The 25,298-nt window shown below is 40.0% G+C and overlaps 1 protein-coding gene across 3 annotated transcripts in view; it reads right to left on the reverse strand.

Annotated features, from left to right (window-relative positions):
• Positions 1-6: 6 nt before the first annotated feature.
• The window catches only part of gstcd (glutathione S-transferase, C-terminal domain containing), a 44,139-nt gene continuing 18,847 nt past the window's right edge, over positions 7-25,298 (reverse strand). For 2 of the 3 annotated variants that reach the window (XM_020602064.1, XM_020602065.1), the window contains exons 6-12: positions 13,518-13,633; positions 13,147-13,191; positions 12,889-13,017; positions 8,594-8,727; positions 5,166-5,196; positions 2,249-2,318; positions 7-381 (exon numbers count right to left, since the gene is read on the reverse strand). In XM_020602064.1, coding sequence (XP_020457720.1) covers positions 194-381; positions 2,249-2,318; positions 5,166-5,196; positions 8,594-8,727; positions 12,889-13,017; positions 13,147-13,191; positions 13,518-13,633 — 713 coding nt within the window. In that variant the 3' untranslated portion in view covers positions 7-193. The remainder of the gene's footprint in view (positions 382-2,248; positions 2,319-5,165; positions 5,197-8,593; positions 8,728-12,888; positions 13,018-13,146; positions 13,192-13,517; positions 13,634-25,298) is intronic. The other variant, XR_002275123.1, reaches the window with a different exon arrangement.

Here is a 25,298-nt window from a genome sequence, read left to right on the forward strand (position 1 = left end):
TAGGCAAAGTCCCTAACATAACATAGCAGTTGGTGAAAAGCTTCAGCAATTTTATTACAAGTACACTCCAACAATTGAGTGCAATAAACCAAGGAGGAGATTCTCAGCATTGTCATGACACAGCCAGGAGTCACACAGGCTGGGTGCTTTATCAAACCCTGACCATGATGTGCACCAGTGCTCGGAATCCTGATCATGTGCTGGTTCCTTCCAGCTGGCCAGCAGTGACCTTCCCTCCGCTCTTCTGCACTGGCCATCCCGTCAGCATGTTATTCTTTGGTGAACAGCTTTCAGGCTCCATAGTCATTACCTTTACCGAGTACCCACGAGTCTCTGCTGCCCACGACCGGTCCAAGTCTACCAAGCCCATACACTCTTTACCTGGAGTGGTCCAAAAAGAAAAATGAAAGTAATATAACAAAAGAAAGAAATCATTCAAGAACTTTTTATGTCTTTATGCTTAAATGTAAACACAACAGGAACACCATATTTTTTAATCAATATCAATCAATCAACAATGAGGTATGATAACAAAATAAAAAGCTTCAAAATGTACCAATCTCAGCTGAAAGTTACAACCGACTGGCAGATGTTTTACAGCTGATGTGACACTGACAAGCATTAGTAAAACAAACCTGATGTCAGAGGTGAAACCAAGCAGCAGCCTCCGGGGCTGTGAAACGAAGCCAATGTGGAAATGACAAAACCTGCAGTTCCTCAAACGGCCACTAGAGGCAGGCTCCATAAGAGAGCCATAGACTCCCATGTTAAAATGCCCAACTTTACAACATGTTTACAGCCTGGTACAAAAAACGGTTTTGGTCTCTTTAGCTAATTTCCTCGTCCATGACAACTGTACAGGGTGAATATTTTTAGAACTCACCCATTTCAATTATATTGAGGCTACAAGGTATACATAATTAAGGGCGTGGCCACCTTGATTGACAGACAGGAAGGCTCCGCCATTGGTGGCTAGCCGCTAGCTGTCTAGCCAGCTCCACCTCTTTGCCCCTTTTTGGATTAACCTTACCAGGCGGAGTGGAGCTTAGCAATATGGCAACGGCAAAAAAGCAATGGGGGACGTCATGGTGGGTTTGTCCATCTTTTATATACAGTCGGTTGTTGCAACTAATGATTATTTTGGTTATTAAATAAACGAATTATTTTCTCGATTAGTTGATTAACTCCTTTGTTTGTAAAATATCAGAAAATAACAAATGCTGCCCACTGAAGTTTCCCACAGTGCAGATCTGATGTGTAGTAGTACTACTATATTTCTTAGCATATTATTAGGTAATCTTCATATTTATCCACTTCCTGTCTTCATGCTTTGGTGTGTATCAGTGCCCTACGGACAGTCACTTATTCATCATCAACTTCACACTGCTTATTACACTTTTCTCTTAGGGTTTCCTTTAAACACAGATTTCAAATAGCGGTTTAGCAGTTAGGTAGCAGACACAGTAAATGCAAGCTTAGCTCTGGAGAGATGAGATCAAACATGGTTAGAAGATTTAGTCCGAGGGGTTGGGCCCTGTTAAATGCTACAGAGCAGAAACTGCTGTGACAGGTGGTGTCAGGATATATGAAAGGGCTTCAGACTGACGAGGCATTGGGGAGCCTCCTCGGATACAGTGGGAGACTTTGATAAGGCGTAGAATATCAGGGAGAAGGAAGTCCTCCACATAATAAAACAGCGAAGCTTCAGCGCGAGCCCGGAGGTTTCACTCTGACAAAACACTTCCCTCTCATTCTGACAACGCCGATCTGGCAGCTGTTCACTGCAGATGTTTTGTCACACTGACGAAATCCCCACATTAACATTTCTCACACTTTCCAAAAGTCTAGACCTTTAGAAAAAGTCGAGCAGTGGGGATTTGTTCACAGTGTGAAAAATCTCAGAAAACAGGTGTGACAACAAGAGTCATGTACACATGTGCAGTAAATCTGTCATGTCGGTGTCTAAGACACTGGACTACATGGCAAAATAGACATCAAACTGGCACTGTGATTCTGAGCCGGCAAGGTCAGGAATTTAAAAGTCTTTCTGGAAAAAAATGTGCCTGAATTTTCTATATGATGTGAATCTAAACAAGGAAATGTAGCATAAAAATGTACATTACAAATTATACAATTGTATTACAATAGCCAAATAATAAATACTATGGTATCCATTTTTATTGTCAGGTATTTAAAAAGGCACAAGTGGGTGAATGTTGTGTTTTTAGGAGTAGACTGCAGGCAGTACCTATGAGTCTCCTCTCAGGAGGGAGCTGGAAACCAGTTTGGTCTGCAAAGCGGCACAGGATCATGTGTTCCTGAAACAATGAGTACAGAAGTGTAATCAATATTCATCCATCTTTTTTTTCTGTATCTTCTTATCCTACTTACAGCCATGGAAGGGGGAAGATGGGAGGGTTTGTGTGTGTGTGTGTGTGTGTGTGAGAGAGAGCCTATCTCAGCATGCACTGGCTGAGAGACAGTAGGTCGCTAGTCAATCACATGGATAAACTGGCAGTTCGGCTCTAGGCATGGCTGACTTTCGGTCAATCCACCACTTGGATCTAAACTAAAATATTTCAACAGCTCTACGATGGATTGTCATGAAATTCTGAAGTCATTCATGGTCCGCAGAGGACGAAACCTAAATACTTTAGCGATCTCCAGATGAACTCTTACACAACCAGCAAGATGACCTAATTGGTTATGAGCATCATATAAACTGCCATTCAAAAGTTGTGGGTCAGCTGTATTTTTTAGTCGCTTCTGAAGCAAGTCAACAGCCAAACATACTTGTGACGTTATTTCTACAGTCGAAATCAAATATAGACAACACTGCAGCAGACGATTCCACAAATGTGTTGCACTGCTTTGGTTGCTTTGCTGTCACACTTCATCTGGAAAGTCTAGACACTGTGCTGCTATCCCATTATGTGAAGCTGACCGACTTATTTTCTTCTACACACCTTGGAGGTGTTTTCTGGCTCATTATCCTGCTGCAGGATAAAACCCTTACAAGGTCTGACTTCCTTTTATAATTGCCTTTTTCCAAATAAAGCTTCAGAGGGAGTAACAGTCTTTTCCAACACTGCCTTTGTACACACAGAACTTCTTGTTGTGAGGAATCAACAAATGTTGGGACACCTGTAGGAATTGTTTGCAACAAAATTTCAAGGCGAAATTTACTTCATCTGCTGCAGCAAAGATGTAAGTTTATCTGTTACTTGATCCCTGAAAAAGGGCTATTTTACAAACAAATTAGATACAATTTTAGCTTGTTGGTGTTTTGTTTTTCCTCTGGCAGTTAGCTTCTTAGCCTTGTACCATTTAAGTTTATTGATGGGACATGAATTGCTTAAATGTCATAATAAAAAGTAGAAAACATGGGGATGACCCCAAACCATTGAACAGCAGTGTATGTTGACAACTGTTCTTCTCTGGATAAATTACAATAACACTGGTGATAGGCTGACTTTTCATCTACCATCATTCTCAGGTCAAATTTTCAAATTACTGACTTCTTGATATCTTATATTCAAATACCTGCAAAACTAATGACATTTCCAGTAGCCTCAGCTGTACTCTGTGTTTAGTGCTAATTACTGTCACACACACAAAAAACTAGCATGCTGTTGTCTCTTTTAAGCATCACTGGACTGAGTAAATTTGATAGACCAGGAACATTTCATATACATGATTCTAAATGTCTTCGCATAACATCATCCCTGTTAATGCTCCAGAAAGGTCAAATGAACCCTGGTTATTTATTTGGAACCAATGTTTTTTTTTTTTTTTTTGTCCTGGTGTTACATCTCTATGGTTCATGAAAAAGTGACTCAGGAGAGCAGCTAGCTGTCTCTAATGTGCTTCTAATTTAATTGGTTCCATTTCTCACTCCATGAGGTTGATGCTAAATGCAAGGCCACATGGCAGGCACTTACAGTTAGCACTGAGCACTAATATCGCACACCATTAGGCCTTTATGACACTGATTCACAATTTGTCAATGCGCTGTCATTCAGTCTAACTACTGTACGCTCAGGAAGGACAACTATGATTCTTGCAAAAAAAAAAAATGCAATGTAACTTTTATATCTGCAAGTGCTGACTGCAGGTTTAGGAGCTCAGACACAGGAAATGGTGAGGTTCTGTATACTGAGTGCAAATGAATGCAAAACAACAAACCTGGTTGGTGAACCACGGGTTTAAAGTGGCAAAAAATGTGTCTACTGGTTTAAATAGAATATAAAAAAAAAGAAGTTAGAGGCGGTCCAATCTTGTGACATGTCAACTCTTGAGGTTGCTACAACTAGGACCTGTAGCAACAATTGCACAGATTCTCCCCAGGGGCACTGACAGTACCCATACATCATCATGGGATGGGCCCTCCCAGAGTACAGTGCTGTGTCTGTGCTGAGCGATAAGGGATGGAGAGCCTGGAGGGTGTGAGCCAACCTCTTGCAACTGCCTGGGGAATCTTTGTTCCCAAGACAGTGATGAGCCCAGAGATCTCATTAATTTTATTTTACCGTATTACAAAAGAACAAACAGTAAAACAAGCAAACAAGATGACAATATTATAGAAACAAGCAGAAAAAAATTTCACTCATGCCAAGCAAAAATAAATCTGTCAGTTTGGATCCATCTGAATAATAAAAGGAACCCGACCCATGCCTGTGAGTGTGGCATCCAAACCCGACCCAGACCCAGCAAGCTTATAGTATATAATGTCCTAACCAGCCTGAGCCAGAAGCAGTTGAGTTTGTACAGTGTTTTTCTCCATAACATTAAATGAAGCAGCCATTTAAGCTAAAATTTGACCTACACGCCCAAACCTGACAAGGACTCAAACATAATTTCTAAATTTCTGTCCAAACCCAGCCCAAACCCTCGGGTACCGTCAGGTCCCATCAAGCTCAGTTCGGGTATTCACAGTCTAGACTGGAGATGTACACATCACTAAACAAAAATGACTTGCACCACACAAAGTACAGAAGTTTCTATGTTGAGATTAGATGTTACTAAATATTATACCCAGTAACTGCTGGTGCAACTGTTATGACCAGTTCAGCATAAAGAATAACAGAGATGCTGATCTGGCCCAACTTCATGATCAAATTGATAGTTAATGCAACAGATGGATTCAATTACACTTAAAATCCTACCTTGTTAGACAGTGTCTCTTGAAACCGTTTGCTGCAAAACAAAAAAGATAAACCATTTTGATGTTAAAAGTGCAGTGACAAAGACTGATGAAATGTATTTTACACACTTGCATGTGATATATTTACATGCCCAGGTCTGGCGTGTACATTTTATTTTAGAGAAGATCACTTTACAAACAGAATGGGAATATTTAATCAAATGGGCACAACAAAACACAAGCATGCATTATCTCTCAAACAAATCCCATTTTCTCTGGGAAAGAAGACATTTTGTGAAAACAGGGCGTTTGCTATTACATAGTAAGGCAGTGTGTTCATGATGGTTAAATGTAGTCAGATTAATGCTGAAGTGAATCAGACATGAACAAGAAGAGGGTGAGGGGTTAGGGGCCAGTCAGGTCACATGATGAAAAGTCTTAAGTTTAACTCGATCTGTTGGGGCCTTAATGAAACAGGCTGTTAAGTTTCACAGCTCATAAAATTCGGTGAACTGCCTGGAATGTCTGCACCTGCAGTTCTCACATGAGTACCTGGAACATGACCTGAGGGGAAAACACTAAAAGTAGCATGTTAGAGACTGACACAGTCAGGTGCCTGGGCCCTTTGCACGCACTGCCCTGCAGAAACACAGTGTCTTGTGGTCTGTTACAGCTGCAAAGTCTTTTTTGTCATTATTTTCTGCTTTATGAGGAGTCAGGAGGGTTGAAGTGTCATGTTAGCGAAAACAAGAAAAGGAAAAACGACATATGTCACAACTCATAAATATTTATACTGTACGCTGAGGCTCCTCCTCAAGACACAACTTCAGGGTCAGTAATACCATGGGCAGAGAAAATATTCATTTCCTAAGTGTAGGCACAGAACACCGGAAGCACAGTAACAGTTAACAGTTTAAGCACTGCTCCAAGTCAGCCCTGGTAACCACAGTAACGATAGCTACGCCTCACACTGCATTACTGCTGTGTTGAAATGAACCTAAACATTTGTTAAACTGAAAGCAGTGGCATATGCTGGGTATGCTGCTCTGTCATCTGGCATTAGCACTTCTTGGAAGAAACAGTTTTATGAATCAAATTCATCTACAATCCAGAGAATTACACACACAAAATGATAGGACAAACTAGGAAAATGCAGCAGAACACCACATGAAATGGTAGAATGATTTAACATGAAATGCTGTGGACGGAGGCACAACATTAACGTTCCTTTAAGTCAGATACCTTTTGTGTTGCTATCACAAGAGTCCGTTCCAGGATTAATGTGGGCAGTCAACCATAAATTGTTCTCTAAATGTTCGCTACAGAGATCTCACTGTTTTAATGTTATCTGATAATTTAGCTTCACCTCTGAAGCTGAACCCTGATGTGATCGAGTCCAGCTTCTGTAGAGCAGAGCGACACTGTGTGAATAATAAACAGCGTTTTCCACAAACCTCAGCATAGGCGGGAACAACACGTGTCACAGTGGTAATTATACACAACAAAGCTGAAAAAAGATATAGAGGGAATAATAAAAATGCAGGATATAAATGACAGAAATCAGACTGAAAACTATTTTGTTTTGATTGACTAAAGCCCCTTTTCCACCACATGGTACAGGATAAACTCAAATCGCCTTATTTGTGTTTCTGTCCGTCAAATGTTGGGGATAGTACCAGGTACTATCGAGGTTCCAAGTGAACAGAGGGGATGCCAAACCGTGATGTGTAAACACTGCAGACTAGCGATTGGTCAGAGAAATCGCATCATCAACATGAGAGACATCCTGGAACAAAGAAAGTAGTTGCTTTACTAACTCGTCAGCTGCTGATGACATCATGGAAGCGTAATGTGGTGTCACTATGACAACCAGCTACACTGAGACGGGACCACTTGCAGTGGAAAACCAAGAACCCGGTACCAAAACCGAGTAAAGTCAAGTCGAGTCAAGTTGAGCTGGCACCAGGTGATGGAAACGGGGCTTAAAACTAGACAAAAACTAACAAAACGCAAAAGACTACAATTTAAGTAAAACTAATATGCATTGTCAACAAAAAACGACGACTAAATCTAAATCAAATTCAGGTGTAACAATTAACACTGTGCTGAATGTGGTACGCTCCACCAGCAGATGCTTCTACTTATACTTAGGCTAAAAGATCTGCAGGGTGAATTTATGTTTACTGACACCTACAAAGAACAGAAATCGCTCATGTGACGACTCCTTTCACCAACACATTTTTAATTATGACAGAAACTAGTATGTATTGAATGACTGAGTACATTCAGACACATACACAACAATGCACACACGGTCACACTGGTGGGAGTCTCAACCCCTGAAATCACAAACAAGAAAACAAATTCTGGCATGTTTCTGTTCCAAAGCAGAAACTGACGTGCAAAGAGCAGACAGGGATAAACGGTAAATTTGGATGGAATATCGGATGAAGTGCTGAGGGCATGAAGGAATATGCAGAGGTGACTCAGTTCACAATGAGCTGCGACTCTGCACCGAAACCTGATAACTGGATTGTAAAATAAGTTTGACTCAGACGCTTTGCGCACCATTTCACTCTTTGCTTGCCATTTTTGCAGCAACTACATGAGAGAGAAACTTAGTAGTATCTTTTAGCATCACACACTATATGACGTTATCACTCAAAGGACCTCAGCTGGAACAGATTTGGTCCACATGCCAAAATCACAGCTATAATCGGTCTCCACCTTAACTTACATGCGGCCGCGGTCTCTCACTTGCTGCGACAATCCTACACAGCCTTCGACCTCTAAAAGTTGTTTTAGTGACATATTCTATCTTGGTATGATTCTTAAGCCATTACAGTACCACTGGTCAACACAGTGCATGCTATAGCAACAGGCACAACACAATTAAAGTACAGTCTGTCTTTCCACTTCTCCTTCTCTGCCTGCTTGTTTCTCCCATCTCCATTCAAACAGCACACTTTACATTACAGCAACGCCGGCACTGAAAATTAAGTGGTTAATACTCTGTAACACTGTGTGTGATAATGTAATACTAACAAGAGAGGCATTTCCAGTCTTTCCGCAGCTTGACTGTCCTGTCACACTGTAATATCCATGATAATCTCCACATAAAGAAGCCTTTTGTCTGCTGCTGATAGAGCAGGGCCGAGATTGAAAAGGTGAGGGGCGGATCCTCGTGTGAAGGCAACACAAACACTGCTGCCTCATACTGTCAGTGGTGATGATAAGAAGAAGGGGGTGAACAAAAAGCTGCGACAGGAGTTATGTATTGTGTTTATGTGTCAGAGAGAGTGTATACGAATGTGAACAGCGAGTGAACAGAAGAGAAGCACAGACACAAGCAGGGGTCTAACAAGAAAACCACAAGGAAAGAAACAACATCTAAAAAGCAGGAATCTAGAGAGGTGACACTGGACCGAGGTGCGACGAGCAGGTACAAACCTTTTTGGGAAGGTGAACTTGACTGCGTTCTGGATGAAGCCATAACAGCAAGGGCTGATGACAAAGGCAGCTCCTGCTTGAATGCAATGCTCCATCACCATGTCTGTTGCAACACCACATGCATGCAGGGCAACCTCAAGTGAAACACAAAGCAAATACAAAACTTAGTCTCACCAGTAAAATCTAATATTTCTTAAAAACCTTCTCTATCCAACAGCCAGACCAAACTGAGAGCACTTGAGAGCCTGCACTAAATCCCACTTCAAAATGGCCTCTGCTATTAAATACATCTATGCCTTCAAAAGTGCAGACTTGGGAAGGTAAAGCAAACAATATATATTAAAACTTTTAGAAGTGGAGGCACGACTGTATCAGGATTCCAGTGGAGTGGGTAAACTGTGCGTGGTGATGAACACCTAGCTATGCATTAGTCATGGTGTGGTTATATATTGGATGGTGGAAAGAGACTAAATACCCAATATTATAGCCTGTCTGTATTCCAGCCACCTCTCTCATGCCAGTCCAGCAGCAAAAATACATTATGCCTCCTCAAAGGCTATGAGTTTAATATCCAAAGTACAGTGATAAAATAGATGATTTCCTCTCAAGCGTACATTAGCTAAATAGATTCTCTGTTAATGGTCCAAATAAAGTGCATTATCAACAGTCTGGTGTGATAATAGCAACTCAGGCAAGAGTCAAAATAAACCTATGCAACTCAAGCTGCCAGCTCAACCCTCTAGTCTAGTCTTCCAAGAAGTTGTCACTCGGCGTCTGTGAGTCTGAACCTACTGCGTGTTACCTTGGCAGCAGTGCCACAGAGCAGAAGGTCAGAGCCAGTCAGGACAGGGCTGAGCCAATACTGGCTCCAGCTCCAAAGACTAGGGACAATACAGACACAGACACAAACATGGCCAAACACACTTATAAAGTCACTGAAATGTCTGTGTGAGGGAACATTTCTCAGAGGTGCATAAGCTCTCCCTGGTAGTTGCACGACTGCGGCAGTCCTTTCCCCTCATAATCGCACAAGAAACCAAGCGCTTATTAAAAACCTGCAGAGTTTTTAATATGCAACTTTACATTTAGTACTAGAAATTAAGTTTTCTCATCTGCATGAGGAGCTCTCCATGGAACTGTGGTGTATCCGACCTGAATGCTTATCAAGACAGACCAATACATTCCTCTTTGAAAAGATCTGCATTGATTTAAAAATTAAAGTTATACAAGGAGACTCTGCACATGAAGGAATAACCAGAAAGTGAAAATTGGGAAATTAGCATCAATTATCTGCATGGCCTTGCATCTATTTGACATCTAATTTTCTCTCCTGCTTTCATTCACGGCATCAGGGAAAAGCCCTATAATTGCCCAACACCGTGTTTCAGCCTGCTGATTAGGAGGAGTCACAATGAACGACTGCATCATGTTGCATCTCCCACATCTGAAGCAAAATAATTAACAGAGTAACACAATTCCTCTTACCCAGCTACTTAATGATGTACATTAGTCATGCTGTGGTAACTTCTAATTACATGTTATAACCTTTAGCTTCTGTTTAATAAAAAAAAACAAACAAAGCTATGCAACTAACAAAAATGAACACAGCTAAAATGCAACAGAGTCTGATATGTTTTGATAAAGAATCCTTGTTTTATCAGTTACTAAGAAATATTTTGCCTGGTTAGTCAGCAGCACCGATACCGCAGTGCGCCAGCCCGATATTTCAAAGAAATCTACTGAAATAATCAATTGCATGCAATCAGACCCTTAAGCATCACCAATAATGGACCTGGATTCAATAAGATCCAAAACAGCTTCAAGCTACACAACTTTTCCTTTATCTGAGGTCTGCTGGCTCAGTGTTACCCCAACAAAAATTAAATACACTGTAGGTAAAGGCTGGTTCTGACACCAGACTAACACCTGGACCATGCAACTGCAGACAAGAAGAGCAGGCACTAACTAAGAATAGGGACACCTCAACTTAATTAGCCTGATTAAATGAGCATGACTAAAAATGGACTCATACATAATACACAACAGAATTATAATCAGCGTAATAGGTGGCTCCTTCAGGTAAAAATATCTGTGTCACATCCAGAAGAAGAACAGCTGAGGCTGCATAAATAATGTATGAATCTCATTACAGAAAAGGACAAGCTTAAGCACTTGCTTTCCACATAAATCTTAACATTCATATGTAGAAACATCCCAAAAGCGTGTGCATAAACTTTCTGACCAAGTTACAAAAAAACACCCACACGATGTAGACAAGAACAGTGTGTTGTTAGTTTCTTGCCAAGTGGAACAGGTCTCATTGGAGTGACGATGCTGGTGAACAATAGCTACTTCTAATTACAGCAGGTACATAGAAAGTGTATTCCTATATTTGTCTTAAAGAGTTACAGTAAGGCTACTAAAACAGATGGCTTTCCTGAAACTGGGCTATGACAAATGGCAGGAAGATGGTTCCTTCAATATGTTTGGGGGAAGATAGTGACCTGAGACATAAATAACAATGATTAAGAGTGATGACAATTAGGATTTGATGGGAAAGCAAATGTTGCGTGTGTGGGAATAGGATTTCAGACAATCTACACGAGGTAAGATGATCTTTTATAAATCCCAGTGGTGTTTTTTTGGTTGCACAGCCAGATTCAAATAGTTCAGGACTTGTTTTCTCTAAAATAATAGCAATTATCAGAGAAGCCAGGAGCAGTTGATGAAGATGGCTCTTTTAAAAAAGCCCGGTGAGGGTTCTAACTTGCACTCAGAGAGCTACTCACTGCTGAATTTTTAGTTTGATTTAGTCCCGTAAAACATAAAGTTTGAAAGCTAGTAAAATGTTTATACAGCTGTTGCATGTAGCTGTGCAGAATTAAATACATTAACTAAGCTGGGTCTTTTAGCTTTACAAACACAAGCAGGCAGAACTGGTAAAGATGCAGATGTAAAATCATATGTAACTAAACACTGTCCTTTCAAAAGATTACTTCTGTGCCTTCAATAACAACCTAACTCTTACCCTTAAGCCAAAAGGTTTTTTGAATAACAGATTTTCACGATAAAAAAACAAATAAACAAAGAAAGTCATTAATATTCCTCATGCAACAGATATTTAACCCTGATGTTACCTTTGTCCTTCATTTTCTGGGTAAAAACTACTTTTTGGATTTCTAATAAAAAGAGAGAAGACAGTGACATACACTGCTTGAGTGAAGTGCAGAGCGCTAAAAGGGTTCTGATTAAAATCTCCACTTCAGGGAATGAAAAGTCATCTTAGCAGCTTTGGCAAAAATAATTGCATGTTGGCATTTTCAGATTGTGGAAAAAGATGCGGGAATGACACGTCTCTCTCCATGTGATGTGTGGTTGTGATTTTCTGAAATGTATAAATAATCATAGACTAAAAATTGACTGTTAAGACACCTTGCATTAAAGTTGTGATTGTGGCAGGCAGAGAAGTGCAGTGTTTCTCAGTTTGGGTACTGGGTTATACGCTTAGTCATTATTGTTATTTTAATTTCCCAACCAAAAGATCAAGTCAAAAAAGGTTAATGTACATACGTATATACAGTAGGGACACTCAGACTGGACAAAAACTGAAATGATGGCAACTGTTTACACATAGATTATAGCCATATGGGACTGGATAATTACTCTAGTGATATCTATAATGACAGGGATTTGCTGATAAGAGCACATTTTCTTTGCGATGGGGCTCACTAACATGGCAGTGGGACTACACTGGTCTGATTCTCGGTTTGCTCGTGTGCAAATGAGATTTTGCATCCCATGCTTTCGGGTTCCCTTTTCTATGTTTTAATTGTTATGTTAGAAGGGGAGTAGTGTAAATGGAAAATGTATTTAGATTAGCTTAAAATGTGGAATTAAAAAACTGGATAGCAATGACAATTTTAACAAAATGGCACTTTAAAAAACTTTCACAAATTAAGGACAAAGGAAATTAAATCAGTGCTACAAACTCTGCCAAACTGTGGCTGACAGAATAATTACAAAAGCTAAGCTGTTAATTTAATTTTCTGTTAATTTTAATTTTCTCATGTCATTTTAGCAATTGTTTAATAATCATTCATTTTTTAAACAACTTTTAATTTTGCATTTGCAATACTTTAGTTTTAGCTACCCACAAATTCTTTTCAATTGTCAGGTCACCTGAGATGGTCCACAGATATTGTCTACAAAATCTATGGACCATCAAACAACGGGTCAAAAAAGAATCGGTGCAAATGCAGATTTTTGTACATTATTTCTAGCTACTGTATGCTCACCCCAATGTGAAAGGGTCCAGTGAAGTAATCCAAATTGGCCTGAATGAAGTTGATGTTTTTCAGACCAAGCTCCCTAGTCCGACTCTGTGCCCTGACCAAGGACTCTTCTTTGTTCTCTATGAGAATGACCTTGAACAAAGACACGGTTGCATGTGATTGCTATCCTTCACTTGATGATAATAATCACATGAATTATTATTATTATTGTTATTATTACTACTACTATTATTATTGTTACTACCATTATGCACAAATTACCTGACAATCTGGAAGAGAGTGAGCCACAACAATCCCTACATGGCCCTGAAAGACAGCACAAAAAAGCTAATGCACAACAGGAATATAGCATTCATCAAAGAGTGCATTAATAGAGTTATGATTAGTGCTGCCCTTTCCAACCAAGTATTGACCCTTTAGCTGAGCAGTGCCACCACTCTGAGTATGCGTTTTCATAAGGGTAATTACCAGTCCGTGTATACCGGCCAGCAATGTCATGCATTTAAAGAAGAAATTAAAATATGGGAATATCAGAACTAACTTCTCTGAGCTGGCTCAAATTCAGCCATTGTTGGGTACAGTGATAAATATAGAGAACATGCAAACCTGGATTAATGACTGAGTGCACGTACCGTTCCACTGCAGAAATCCACAATGGTGTATCCTGGTTTGGCTAGCTGTGCAACCATGGCAACCAAGTTATTCAGCTGTTCCTGCTTCCTGACTGCACGGATATTTGACATTTTCCCTGCAAAAAAGCACAGGTTCTTATTGTATTTGAGCATAAAGTGGAAATGCAACAGGCCTTTATGGTCAATTAATCTGATTACTCAGTTAAGAGGGAAAAAAAAAGAAGAAAGCTATCAAAATTAAATGGGATTTTGTAATAACTATAAAAGCTCAGTTCCAGTCAATATTAACTCATTACAGTAAACACCTTTAACAACAAAAAGGTTATTAAAAAAAATCACACTACACAACTTTCATTGCCCTGTAATGTCTTCCCTTCCTTTGCTGACAGTGAGCAAACAGGCTTCTACACCAACTACTCAAATTTTGATTTACAACCAGCCATTTCAGGTAATGGTTATAGCACACAGAAGGAAAAGGCCTCCACTCTCTCATCAGAATGTTTCCAGCCAACTGCCAACTAGGGAGCGCAAACAATCTTTCAGTATCTTCAAAAATAGCCTCTGAGCCAAAATCGTATGTTCCTGTTTTCAGCAGAACTTTCTGCTGCTATGCAAGCAGTATGTACCCCATTAACTCAAAGCACATTTCAGTCTCCTGCATCTTCCTCTCGCATTTTCAAGCATGCCACATTGGCAGTGACTTATTGATGTGCTGAGCTGAAGCCATCTCTTGTCTATAAATCTAGAGTGATGAGTGTTTCATTCACCGCCGAGTCACACCCTCATACCCACACACCAGGAAAATCAAAAAAATTGTATTCCTATGCTTTCCTGTTCACACTAGTTTGTATACAATAACAGGGGAGGTGGCAGAAGACACTTTTCATTTTGGTGACACAAATGGGGAATTTTATTCAGTCTTTCACAGTGGCTGGTGTTGAGCTGATCCCAGTTGTAGGGAGAACACAATAAAGAAATACTGGGGAAAGAAGTGGAGAGGTATTGACAAGTCTCTGCTCTTCATTTGAATGAGTAATTCACATGGGTGCAGACATGTCTGTGTATCCACAGCTCCAGAGGATGGCTGACTCTTTTGATATATCTGAACACAGTTAGATTTTAATCGCACTTTGCAAAGTAGAGTATGAATAAAACGACAGGGTAGAAATAGAAAGGCTTAGTGTGGAGAAATAGAATGCAATGTAACCACACAAAGAAACATTGTAGACTGTCAGACTGTCAGTGTAGGACTGAAAATGACTGATTCAATATACAACACTAACAAACACGGCCACTAGCTGGCAGCAAACAATCTTTAGACACAAACCTGGCATATTATTACTTAACTAGACAGCACTCAGAGAGTGCAAACCTCTGCCAAGGCAGATCACTGTCCCCATAATGCCTTTCCACCCAAAGGCAATATTCCCATGATAGTCTGTCCAAGCACTGTGGCCATAATGTATGGAGTAAGAAGCACAAATACTGAAATTAGCCCAATCAACAAACAAATGCCAGCAAAAACAGTACCTCTGCTAAAGTTGAGATGAAACTTGTTAACAAATACCTACAGACACATTCAGCAGGTACAGAGCAACATTATAGTCATATGGAGTTGTGTTTGTGGCAACCTGTCTGAGTCCAGCAGTCATTTTCCTTTTAGCTCTGTTATTATCTCTACCAACCCCTGAGGGAAACAGCTGGCTCTTTAGCTCTTAAATGCTTTACTATGTTCATTTTCTGTGGTGTGATGCTGGGCAGGTAGCAGTTACTTGGTTTGGACAGCTTTTGAAATTAGCTGCCTGCTATTTCTGGAAACGATGACAGCAGTGAAAGTGAACCAAAACAGTAAAGGTCTTGGCCTGAAAATCAAAACAATGAGCTGAAAGACACTATAATGCCCAACAGAACTGTTGAGAACTTCAGAGTACAAGTACGTTCATCACTACAAGTTGCTAATTTCACAAAGAAGCAGTCATGTGAGTAAAAACACTTATTAGCTGCTTTAAGAACAGAAGGTCTTGTCCAAAATCTAATCCGGGAAAAGTCTTAAATTTAAGAGTGCTTTCCAAAAGATCCTTGTTCACTGTAAACTATGATTTGTTGAGGATAATTGTGGGTGAGGATTTGCAAATCCTGCTTTATGCTGCTGAGGCAAGCACTGGTGTAGGGCCACACAAAAGGTGTTTACAAAAGTTCAGACACAGCCTGAATGTTAATACGTGCAGAGAAACAAAGGACTAATGCTAGTTATACAAGTAGTAACAAAACAAAACTCAAATGCAAAGGGTGAGTGTTTCTTGTATAATAGAGTGCACATTGATTTTACAGTCTCTGTGTGTGTGTGTGTGTGTGTGTGTGTGTGTGTGTGTGTGTGTGTGTGCCTTTGACTTACAGCATTTCTATTCAAACCAGACTGTGCTTAATGAAAGGGCACTACACGGCTTATGGCTTTGACCATAAGCCGTGTAAAACTGAGTGGGTGCAGCAGAAGAGCAAACCACATGCCAGCTGACCTCACCCTTTGTTTTCAATTTCTTTTTTTTTTTAAACATGGGCTCAAGGAAAGAAGTAAATATAAGAGAGGTCTTTAAAGTTCACACCCTGGGTCACTGTAACTGCATCAAATTAAATTTCAGAGGAGCCTCATAAAGTATGTGTCAAACGGGGTGGAGGTCAAAAAGTCATAAGAATAAAAAAAAAAAGATGAGTGGCAATGCGCTGCAGAGAATACTAAACATTTCCAAGCTTAATAACACAAATAACAAATGTTCCTGCAGTATAATTCACATAACCTTTTATAGTGGACACCTAAGGGGAAAGAGACATAAAAGTGTATTTTCTTTGATTAAAAGATGGATCATATTAAGGCTGGTACATGTGAACTGTATGTGGCGTATTTAGCTCCAGACCAGATATAGACCTTTTCCCCTGCTCTTTGCGTAACAGACAGTGCACCCAGATAATGAGCCCATGAGGTAATGCTGCTACACTGCTTCTTTGCTAAGAGGGTCGACCAGATATAACTCACAGGCCAGCACCTCCCCCCAGGGTCTTCATGAGACATCATCTGTCTTGCAGGAGGACCTCAGCGCTGAGTTTCATTCAACTTGCCAAGCAGAATGGTCACACTGGGCGACTGTGAAACCCTCGATTTATAATTAATTCATCGATATTTATCAGGTACAGTATAACGTTTATGTTCACCATCATAGTTTAGCATGCCAACATTCACTATATAAGCAAAAGTACAGCTAAGTAAAGATTAGGCTAAAGGCTAATTCATTACATTTGCAGGCATTAGGTCATATAAACCATATTTGGACCTAACGGTGCTGCAAGATGAGAAGAAACAACAGTTCATTTTGATGGAAACGGTGAATGTACAGTAGATGTCTGCCAAAATTTTTTGGAAACACTGGAGTGGAGAAGCTTTCTGTTGTTTGGAGTTCTTATCCCTGAGAGGAGAAGGTTCAATCTTCTGAGAAAGGGGATGTTTCTTTTTCCAGCAGTACAAATGATGACAGCTTCTCCTTTACCACCACAACCAAGTGGATGAACGGATGAGCCATGACTGGCCTGTGGTGCATCGTGTGTATATGTGGACCCTCTTTTAGACCATCTGCAGACAGCCCTGTCACCACTGTTGCCTTTCAGGTGTATAATAAATTCTATGCAGTAGCCCTGTCACCACTGTTGCCCTTCAGGTGTATAATAAATTCTATGCAGTTGTAACATCTTTATGTTACACATCACTTTCCTAATATGAGACACCAGGACACATTATCTACAGGGTTTGACGGCAGGTCTTCTGATTGAAGGATGCTCTCCCTATTCACTAAGCAAATTACGTAAAAACAAAGCTCAAAGCTCGGAGCTTATGAATAAGCCATGATATGTCATCTAGCATTAGCCTTAATGGCAATGAATACAACTACTGCCTCCAGAATGAAGCTCAGGAGAATAAAATACAACACAGTTTTGGAACTGAGATCTCAGAAGTTTTATTCTAATGCCAAATCAGAAGACAGAAGCAATCACAGACGTAATTCACTGAGGTCTCAGATGGAGACAGGCCTATCCAGACAGTGATTCTTTCTCATGTACCATAACTATTTCGGCTGTCTTCCAGCCGCGTTATAAACAGCCATAGCAATCACATGTGACAGAAACTGACTCCAGCTGTAATCTAGCTGGGCCCAAACGATCCACTAGCAAGAAGAGATGTTGGAAGGGACAGGTGGACATTAACTCGACTCTTCTTATGCCTAATACTGTATGTTAAATAAATAAACAGATAATCATCTGCAACTATAACTACAACTGAAAGGATGACAATTGAGACAACAACAATATATGTCTGAGAGCATGATATTAAAAATTGAACACAATAAAAAGCTGGATTCAAACACCCTTTCAAATTCAAGCCTGGCGTGGTGGAATATAATCCCTTCTTTGTATTAATCAGTGATAATACACTGGCAAAGGAAAACACAAGGTTTGGCCAAGCCTTACTGAATAATAAAATCTTAATCTCTTAAAACACGCAGAACCAAACAATCCACCAGCATGACAGCATTCCTCTACTTGTTTCCAATCCAAATTTCATTACAGGTTTCAACAACTTTCTGGTGCTGTTATTTGCCTGTGTAAATTTTATTTGATGGCACTCATTTCTGAATAAAATCCTGAAACAAGGGAAACTGTAATAGGAAAAAGTGGGACTATTTTAACCAAATAACAGATGTGGGTTTTTTCTTTAAGGGTAAGAAAAGCCTGAACATATTTTTACACTGTACATAAGGACAAATGTTTGCATTTCCTGCAACATAACTACAAGACTTCCTTTGCAGTTTAAAATGTTATGACTTCCTTGCTCCAGCTTAGATTTCCCTGACCTGTCACTATATTCTGCTGGCATGTTCCACTGGTTGGAATCCGATGTGGCTCAGGTGTTTGCCTCTGAAAAACCTTTCTGTTTAACCTCCTTGCACAAGCTGATATGAACCAAAAGCAGAATATATTGACACTGGTGGTGTTCTGGCACAAATCCAGAGATGCCAGAACCAGTAAGAGTCTTTGAGAAATGAGTTTTCTGGGGTTTTTTTCCCAGCAGGTCGACACTGCCTTGACATCCACCGGTGATCAGTAAGGAGAAAACATGCTATGGCTGTGTTATCGTGTGAGACTAAGGATGCATTAACCCGTGTGTCCTCTGCTGTTAAAAAGGTGCCTACCACTTCTGCTGCTGGCACTGAGCCCTGATCTATTTATTTTTCCCCTGATGCTGCAGAATTGCCCATGGCCTTATCAAGAAGGTCCATCACACAGATTAAGAATGTAAACACACCACTGTGGCACAGGGCGGCTTTTTAGGATCCAACAGGTACTATCTCCCAGAGGACATGCTGGTTTAAAATGCAAAACATACGAATGATTCGAGATTAAGGTTCAGATTAGGTTTTTAAATATACGACTTCTGTTTTATAAATTTCCCCCCGACTTTTACTTACGCAATTTTTCAGTTTCACAATTGGCATATACACAGTGGTTGTTACAGCAGTGCATAGCTATGAAACTGAGAAAACATGTAGTAAAATAACCAATATAGAAAGAGCATATGAATACAATGCTATAACCATGATGAACAAGTGCAGGGAGAATAAAAGTAAAATGGTGGAAAAACAGGGATACCCCGATCTCCACTTAAAATTAACAATTTTTATATAATCCACAAAAGGAAGTAATACCCTCAGGAATTTATCTCTTGTGAGCTATTTACTCAAACCGTGTCTACCTGTAGCCTTAATGTTAAGCTCCAGAGTTTCCATATGTTCATTTGCTGGCTTATGTTACGTGTTTTGCTGCCACAGCGGAAATAAATTCCTTTTGGGTGGCAAGTGTCTCCAGACATGTTTACTACAGAAATGTCCAGGCAGAGTCATCTGTCAGTGGCCAAGAGATACGGTGTCACAGGACGTGTTGTTAGCCGATGACAAGCCTAAAAACACAGCCTTAAAAACACTTAGGTTACAGATGAGCTCTTTGCACGGTTCTACAATTTACTGCTTCCAAGGGTGTATGGGTATATGACTAAAAAGCACAGTGAATAATATCATTTGTTTATTTTATGTCATTAACTCATGGTTTTTTTTTTAATGGCACAATACACTAAGATTTTCTTGGTTAATTAGTTTTTTTTAATGGCACAATACACTAAGAAGACACTGAATAGGGAGGGAATGTCTGTCTGATTTGTTTAATTCAGTGCTTCTCATTTTTTTTATCCAAAATGTCATTTTATAATCATCACCTTGATAGTGGCTTAAGAAAGTATTCAGACCTCTTCACTATCTGCAGTCTTTATTGTGTTTTAGATTTAATTTTGCTCATTAATTGATAGTCAATAACCCATAAGGACCATTTTTTTCTTATGAAAAACATTTTCACCTACAAAAGTATTCAGATGCTTAATTCTGCCCCTTTGGCAGCAGTTACAGCTTCAGGTCATTTTGGATAAGTCTCAACAGGCTCTGCACACCTGGATTTGGGCAGTTCATCACATTCCTCTGGGCAGATCCTCTCAAGCACCAGCAGACTGGATGGGAAGTGTCTGTGAACTGCGATCTTCGGCTCTCTCTACAGATGTTCTGTGAAGCTTAAGTCTGGATTTTGGCTGGGTCACAGTACAGTACAGTCACAAACCTGTCCCAAAGTCACTTAAGTGTCGTCTTGGCTGTATGCTTCAGGTCACTGTGGTGCTAAATGGTGAAATTTCATCCCAGTCTCAGGCTGTCTGGTGCTTGCTAGACACTGCGCTCAAAGTGCTGATGCTACTATGCTCCTGGGAACACTCAAAGCTCTAGAAATAGTTTGATACCCTAAACTAAGGGTCACTAGGAGGAAGGGAAATATGCACATACTACATCTGGAGTTAACAAGATTGGGCTCTTCTTTAAAGAGTAAACCTTTGCTTTCAGTTTCATACATATTATCATATGCATCAGTATAAATGGAATGATTCTGTACATGCTGTGCTGTGCATGATCAAGCCATATCCAAACACTCTGCATTCCCTATACAGTATTAGCACAGGGGCACATGAATACAGCATTATAAGCATTTGAGAGGTGAAACATAAACAGGAAGGTGTGGTGGATCATTATCTTCTCAGCCTGGCGCCTGCAGTTCCTCCGTGGTATCATGTTTGGAAATCTGGATCCTGCTCAAGTAGTCACGAATGTGCCCTTGTGTCAGTTCAGACAGGATCAGGTTGACTGCCCTAGTCCTTCTGAGGAACAATAACAAAGCTGCACAGAAAAATGCAACGTGTGTCATAATGAAAACAACTGAAGGGCAGGTGTGGGAGCTCTCAGAAAGGATAAAAACTGAAGCAAACACTACCCTCTAAACTCTAATAACTGCTGTAACTTACATAAATTAGTTAACTTTACTAGGTTATCAACATTATGAACTTACTAGTTTTTATTAAGTTAGAGTTACTTGCAGGGTGAAAATACTACTTAATTATAGTTCTGAGCGATGGTAACTTAAAGCAGTAGTAGAAGCACAGGAAGCAATGTCGTGACTACAGCAGTCAGGGGCAGCAATGCACTAAATTGTGGCCATGTCTGCCAGAAAAGGGGAGGACCTTATCTCGTAATTATGACTCACTATCTCCTGATCATGAGATTAGGATCTCGTAATTACGAGATCTTTTTTCTATCGTAATGTTTACTGAATGAAGCCATTTTGCACTTGTCAACCTGTAGATTCTATAACAAGCTTGGTCAATATTCTGCTCGTTCTTACAGAATTAAAGCGGATGTTTCTTGATTATATGTTAAATGTCAGGGTTGTTTTTTTTTCTCCAGAACGTTAATTTTGCTTTTATAAAACTGCATCCAAATCAGACAGCTTTAACTACATAACATGCGTAATTTGTCCTACATTTACGGTAATTCCTGTGAAACGGCGGCTGTTAAACACGATGTATGAAAGCTTTGCTAAACACTGCAATCTGCAACCCCTCCACTAAATTTCAAACATTGCACCTTCGAGTTTCTTTTCCACAAAGTATGACAGTATATCCAAAATATCCTGGACCTATTTGTTCATTAATGACTTACTGATCACTTTATGATTACACTGAAGTGAAACATGAAGGGTCATGGTTCAAGGTATAAGTGGAAAGATTCTGGCAGTAATCGGTTTTCCTGAATGGTCACAATATTTTGCTGTCAGGGTTTTAACTTAACTTTGGCATGGACTACTGCAGGTAACTTGTAATGTCTACCACAAAATGTTAAATTTGAAACGGTTTGTTGTCAGAAAGATGTGCACTGGTGCAGAGAAACATATAATTGACTACATGTTGTTCATTATGGAAATATATAAGCCAAAGGATGAGGAAATTAACTGTGGAACATCTATGGAAAGCATTCACGCCAATTAATAACAGGAGCAAACTCTCAATTCAGATTGCTTTTCTGGCAGCACTAATACTCTGGAGAACAATCCTGGAAGCTGTAACACCACACAACGTAACTGCAATTCTGCTGTGGGGTATTTAAAAAGGTTTGAAGCTACACAGCCAAACTGAGCAGTAACTAAATATAATCTTGTTGAGCTGGCTCAAAGTAGGAAAAAAAAAAAAATTCACAATAGTGAATGCTTCAATTGTTGACAACCTGTCAGGGGAAAAAGAAACGTGTGTTTTCATAGCAGCAGTCACTGAAATTTTTCTATGGATTTGCGTAAGACTGTGATGACAAGAAAAATGAGCAGTAATGAAGACAAACATCAGAGGTAAGAACTTCTCACTGCGCATCCTTCAACAGCTTGGAATGGCTGTCAAAACATGAGCAGACGTAGCTGTAGGCGAGAGGTTTGAATGATTATGGAACGCCAGTGGTCCCTCTTACAGGTCGCAGCACATACCTAATTTGTCTGCACTGTTTTGTTTCAAAATGGGCACACAAGCAAACAGAGACACACATTTTGCTCTTCCCAAAACATTCCAATTCCAATTACACATGTACAGACAAGCACATCAGGGTCATGCTTAACACTTCTATATAAACTATTGTCATAAGGTTGGTGTGTTGTTGGCTATTTAAATGTTTGTGTGTGTGGTTTGCACAGTCACTGCAGGAGCACCGATTCTGATGTTGTCATTCTGTGCCGAGGTGACCGTCAGGCTATGAGAGTGGGGACACTGTGGCAAGCTGGATGGAGGGAGCTGCTGGCCCAGGGGACAGGAGTGCACGTGAGTGGGATCCTGATGTTTCCTGGCTTATTCTCTTTTGTGTATTTAACCATTTTGTATTGTAATCTTATGCTAGTAGGATTGAAATGCTTAACAATAAATTGATTAGTCAGTGAAAAGCAAATTTACCAATGTTAGTTTTGATAACTGATTCATCGCTGTCGGTCACAGCTTCGTAAATAAAATTGGCCTGTTGTAAATTGACAACTGCTTGTGAATCCAGGACACCAACTAAAGCCTGACAACTTTTCATATCTCTTTGTGATAAATTTAAAAAAAGCCATTCCTTCCAGGAACCTTCCTATGAAATTATTAATAAGTTGCAGACTTGAAAAATAACGTTAGCCATAAGCTAATATGTTATGATTTGTAATATAACCAATATGCCTAATACTGATTTGTAGAGACCTTCAGGCTTTTCACATTGTTTTGGTTCATTTGTCTTGTCAACATAACCAACAACAAGCTAAACTGAAAACCTTTCTAACTCTACTCACATTTATCAGGACATCAAAGATGATTTGCTGTGAGGAACTGTGACATTTCAGCTACATACTTTTGACTGAAATCAAGCTACTGAAAATGTTTTAAAAGATTGGTCAAAGGAAGCCAAAGTCAAACAATGTTTTAATGCCGGCATATGGCTAGTAGATGGAACAGCGTTTCTCCTTTGGGCTGCATTCACCGTTCAGGCCGAATGGTGACTCGCAATCTGTCTCCTGAGTGCTATTAACTGAACTGTTTGAAGTGGACATGGCTAAACAACACCTACACTCCCCTGCTTTAAAACTTGGCAAGGACTGGAATCAATCTGTCCTGTCAGCAAAGACATATTTGCCATGGGCAGAAAAAAAAACAACAACAAAATGTTGTGTTTGTTCTGAGATGATAACTGAATTGAGCTGCACTGGTCCGGACCAAAACACTCACTGCTCAGCTCAGGTAAGAAGCAAACGACCTGAGGCTGTCCACAAGCTGACACAACGATAAACCACGGCCATAAAGAAAACACAGGTGTTCGCTCTTTCTGTAGTGTTAGGGTGGATTTTACACTTAATATATCAACCTGTGATATAACAAAAGGTAGAGCAACAAAAACCAGAATAAGATGTGTCACAAATTACTTTAAATTGGACTAAAATATCCACAGTTTAGTATTATCCTCTCTTTTCTTTATCCAGAAAAAGGCACATGTATCCAACTGATCAACTGGAAGAAAAAAACAAAAAAAAAAAACTTCCATCCTGAGCCTAGGACCATGGAGTTCCAATTTCAGTTCCCTGTACTAAAAAACTTCACATGATATAATGATATCTCCTCCAAAACTGTCTTCAGGGCATCCTAAAGTTCCAGATGTACTCAAAAACTGACTCACACACATGAATCTGTTCACGCTATATTGGCTTTTGGCTATATTTGTGCTGCAGGAGGATCGTCTGTCTGTTTTTATGTGGATGATTCGTGGATGTGGACAGATGATGTCATTTCATGCAGACCCTTGCAGCAACATGTAAAGTAACATGTAAAGACATAAATTTGGGCACTGGGGACTTCTAATGAGAATTTGTTATTAATATTTGATATTTTATGGATTAAATGAATGCTGAAACATCACTGTGCTCAGTCCAATATGCATAGTGAGGTGCTGAATCCTCAGAAAGAAGTTACAAAGGGAGAAGGATAACATGCCTCGGGAGTAATTTTTCAAGCACAGCACTTGTTAATAGATTAAATTAAATAATTAGTTTTTAGTTGTTTCCCTGAAGTTGGGTTTTATATAAGAATGGTAAGAAAACTAGCAGGCATGAGTAGTTATTACTGGGCCAGTGGTGGCCTAAAGGTTAGAGAAGTGAGCTTGTGACCAGAGGGTCACTGGGTCATTTCTTACACCACTAGGATTAAATCTGGGTGGGAAGGGAGTCAAAGCAGTGCTTGCCTCATCCTCATTAACGCCACTGTGGTGCCCTTGAGCAAGGGCCTTAACCGTAATAATGGACTAAATACTGTCTGAAAACACTTAACAAAATATTTGAAATTCAGTAGGATTTCCTGTTGTGTCTCCTGAAAACCCTCCCCTACAATTGCTCTTTCAAACTAACTAGTTTGCTTTTATTCAGCGCACACTCTTCCCCTTCACGCCTCGCTCTCTGTACTCTGCCAGAGCTGTCAAAGTCAAGGAGTAAGTGGCACAACACTGGCTTCCGTGGACAGTCGTGTCAACATCTTTTGGCCTGCCACCTTTGTAAAATCCTCCAGCCAGTGTGGCTTTTAGCCCCAGCCTTGCAGTGTTAACTCAAGGATAAATAAAGGCTGGCTGGAGTCCAGCCGGCTGACGTCCCATGTCCTCCTGTTTTTCTCTTTTTTAATGAAATATTGGGTTGTCAAAACCAGGGCCTCTCCACTGAAGGAAACAAAGGGATGCTCCCTTCAACTGTGCACTAACCTGATACTGTCACTGCAGAATTGACAGGTGTTTGAAATGGAAGTTTCCACAACAAATGTTATTTCTTGAC

The sequence above is a fragment of the Monopterus albus genome, unplaced genomic scaffold (genome assembly GCF_001952655.1).
Source record: "Monopterus albus unplaced genomic scaffold, M_albus_1.0 scaffold54.1, whole genome shotgun sequence".
NCBI classification, from domain to species: Eukaryota; Metazoa; Chordata; class Actinopteri; order Synbranchiformes; family Synbranchidae; genus Monopterus; species Monopterus albus.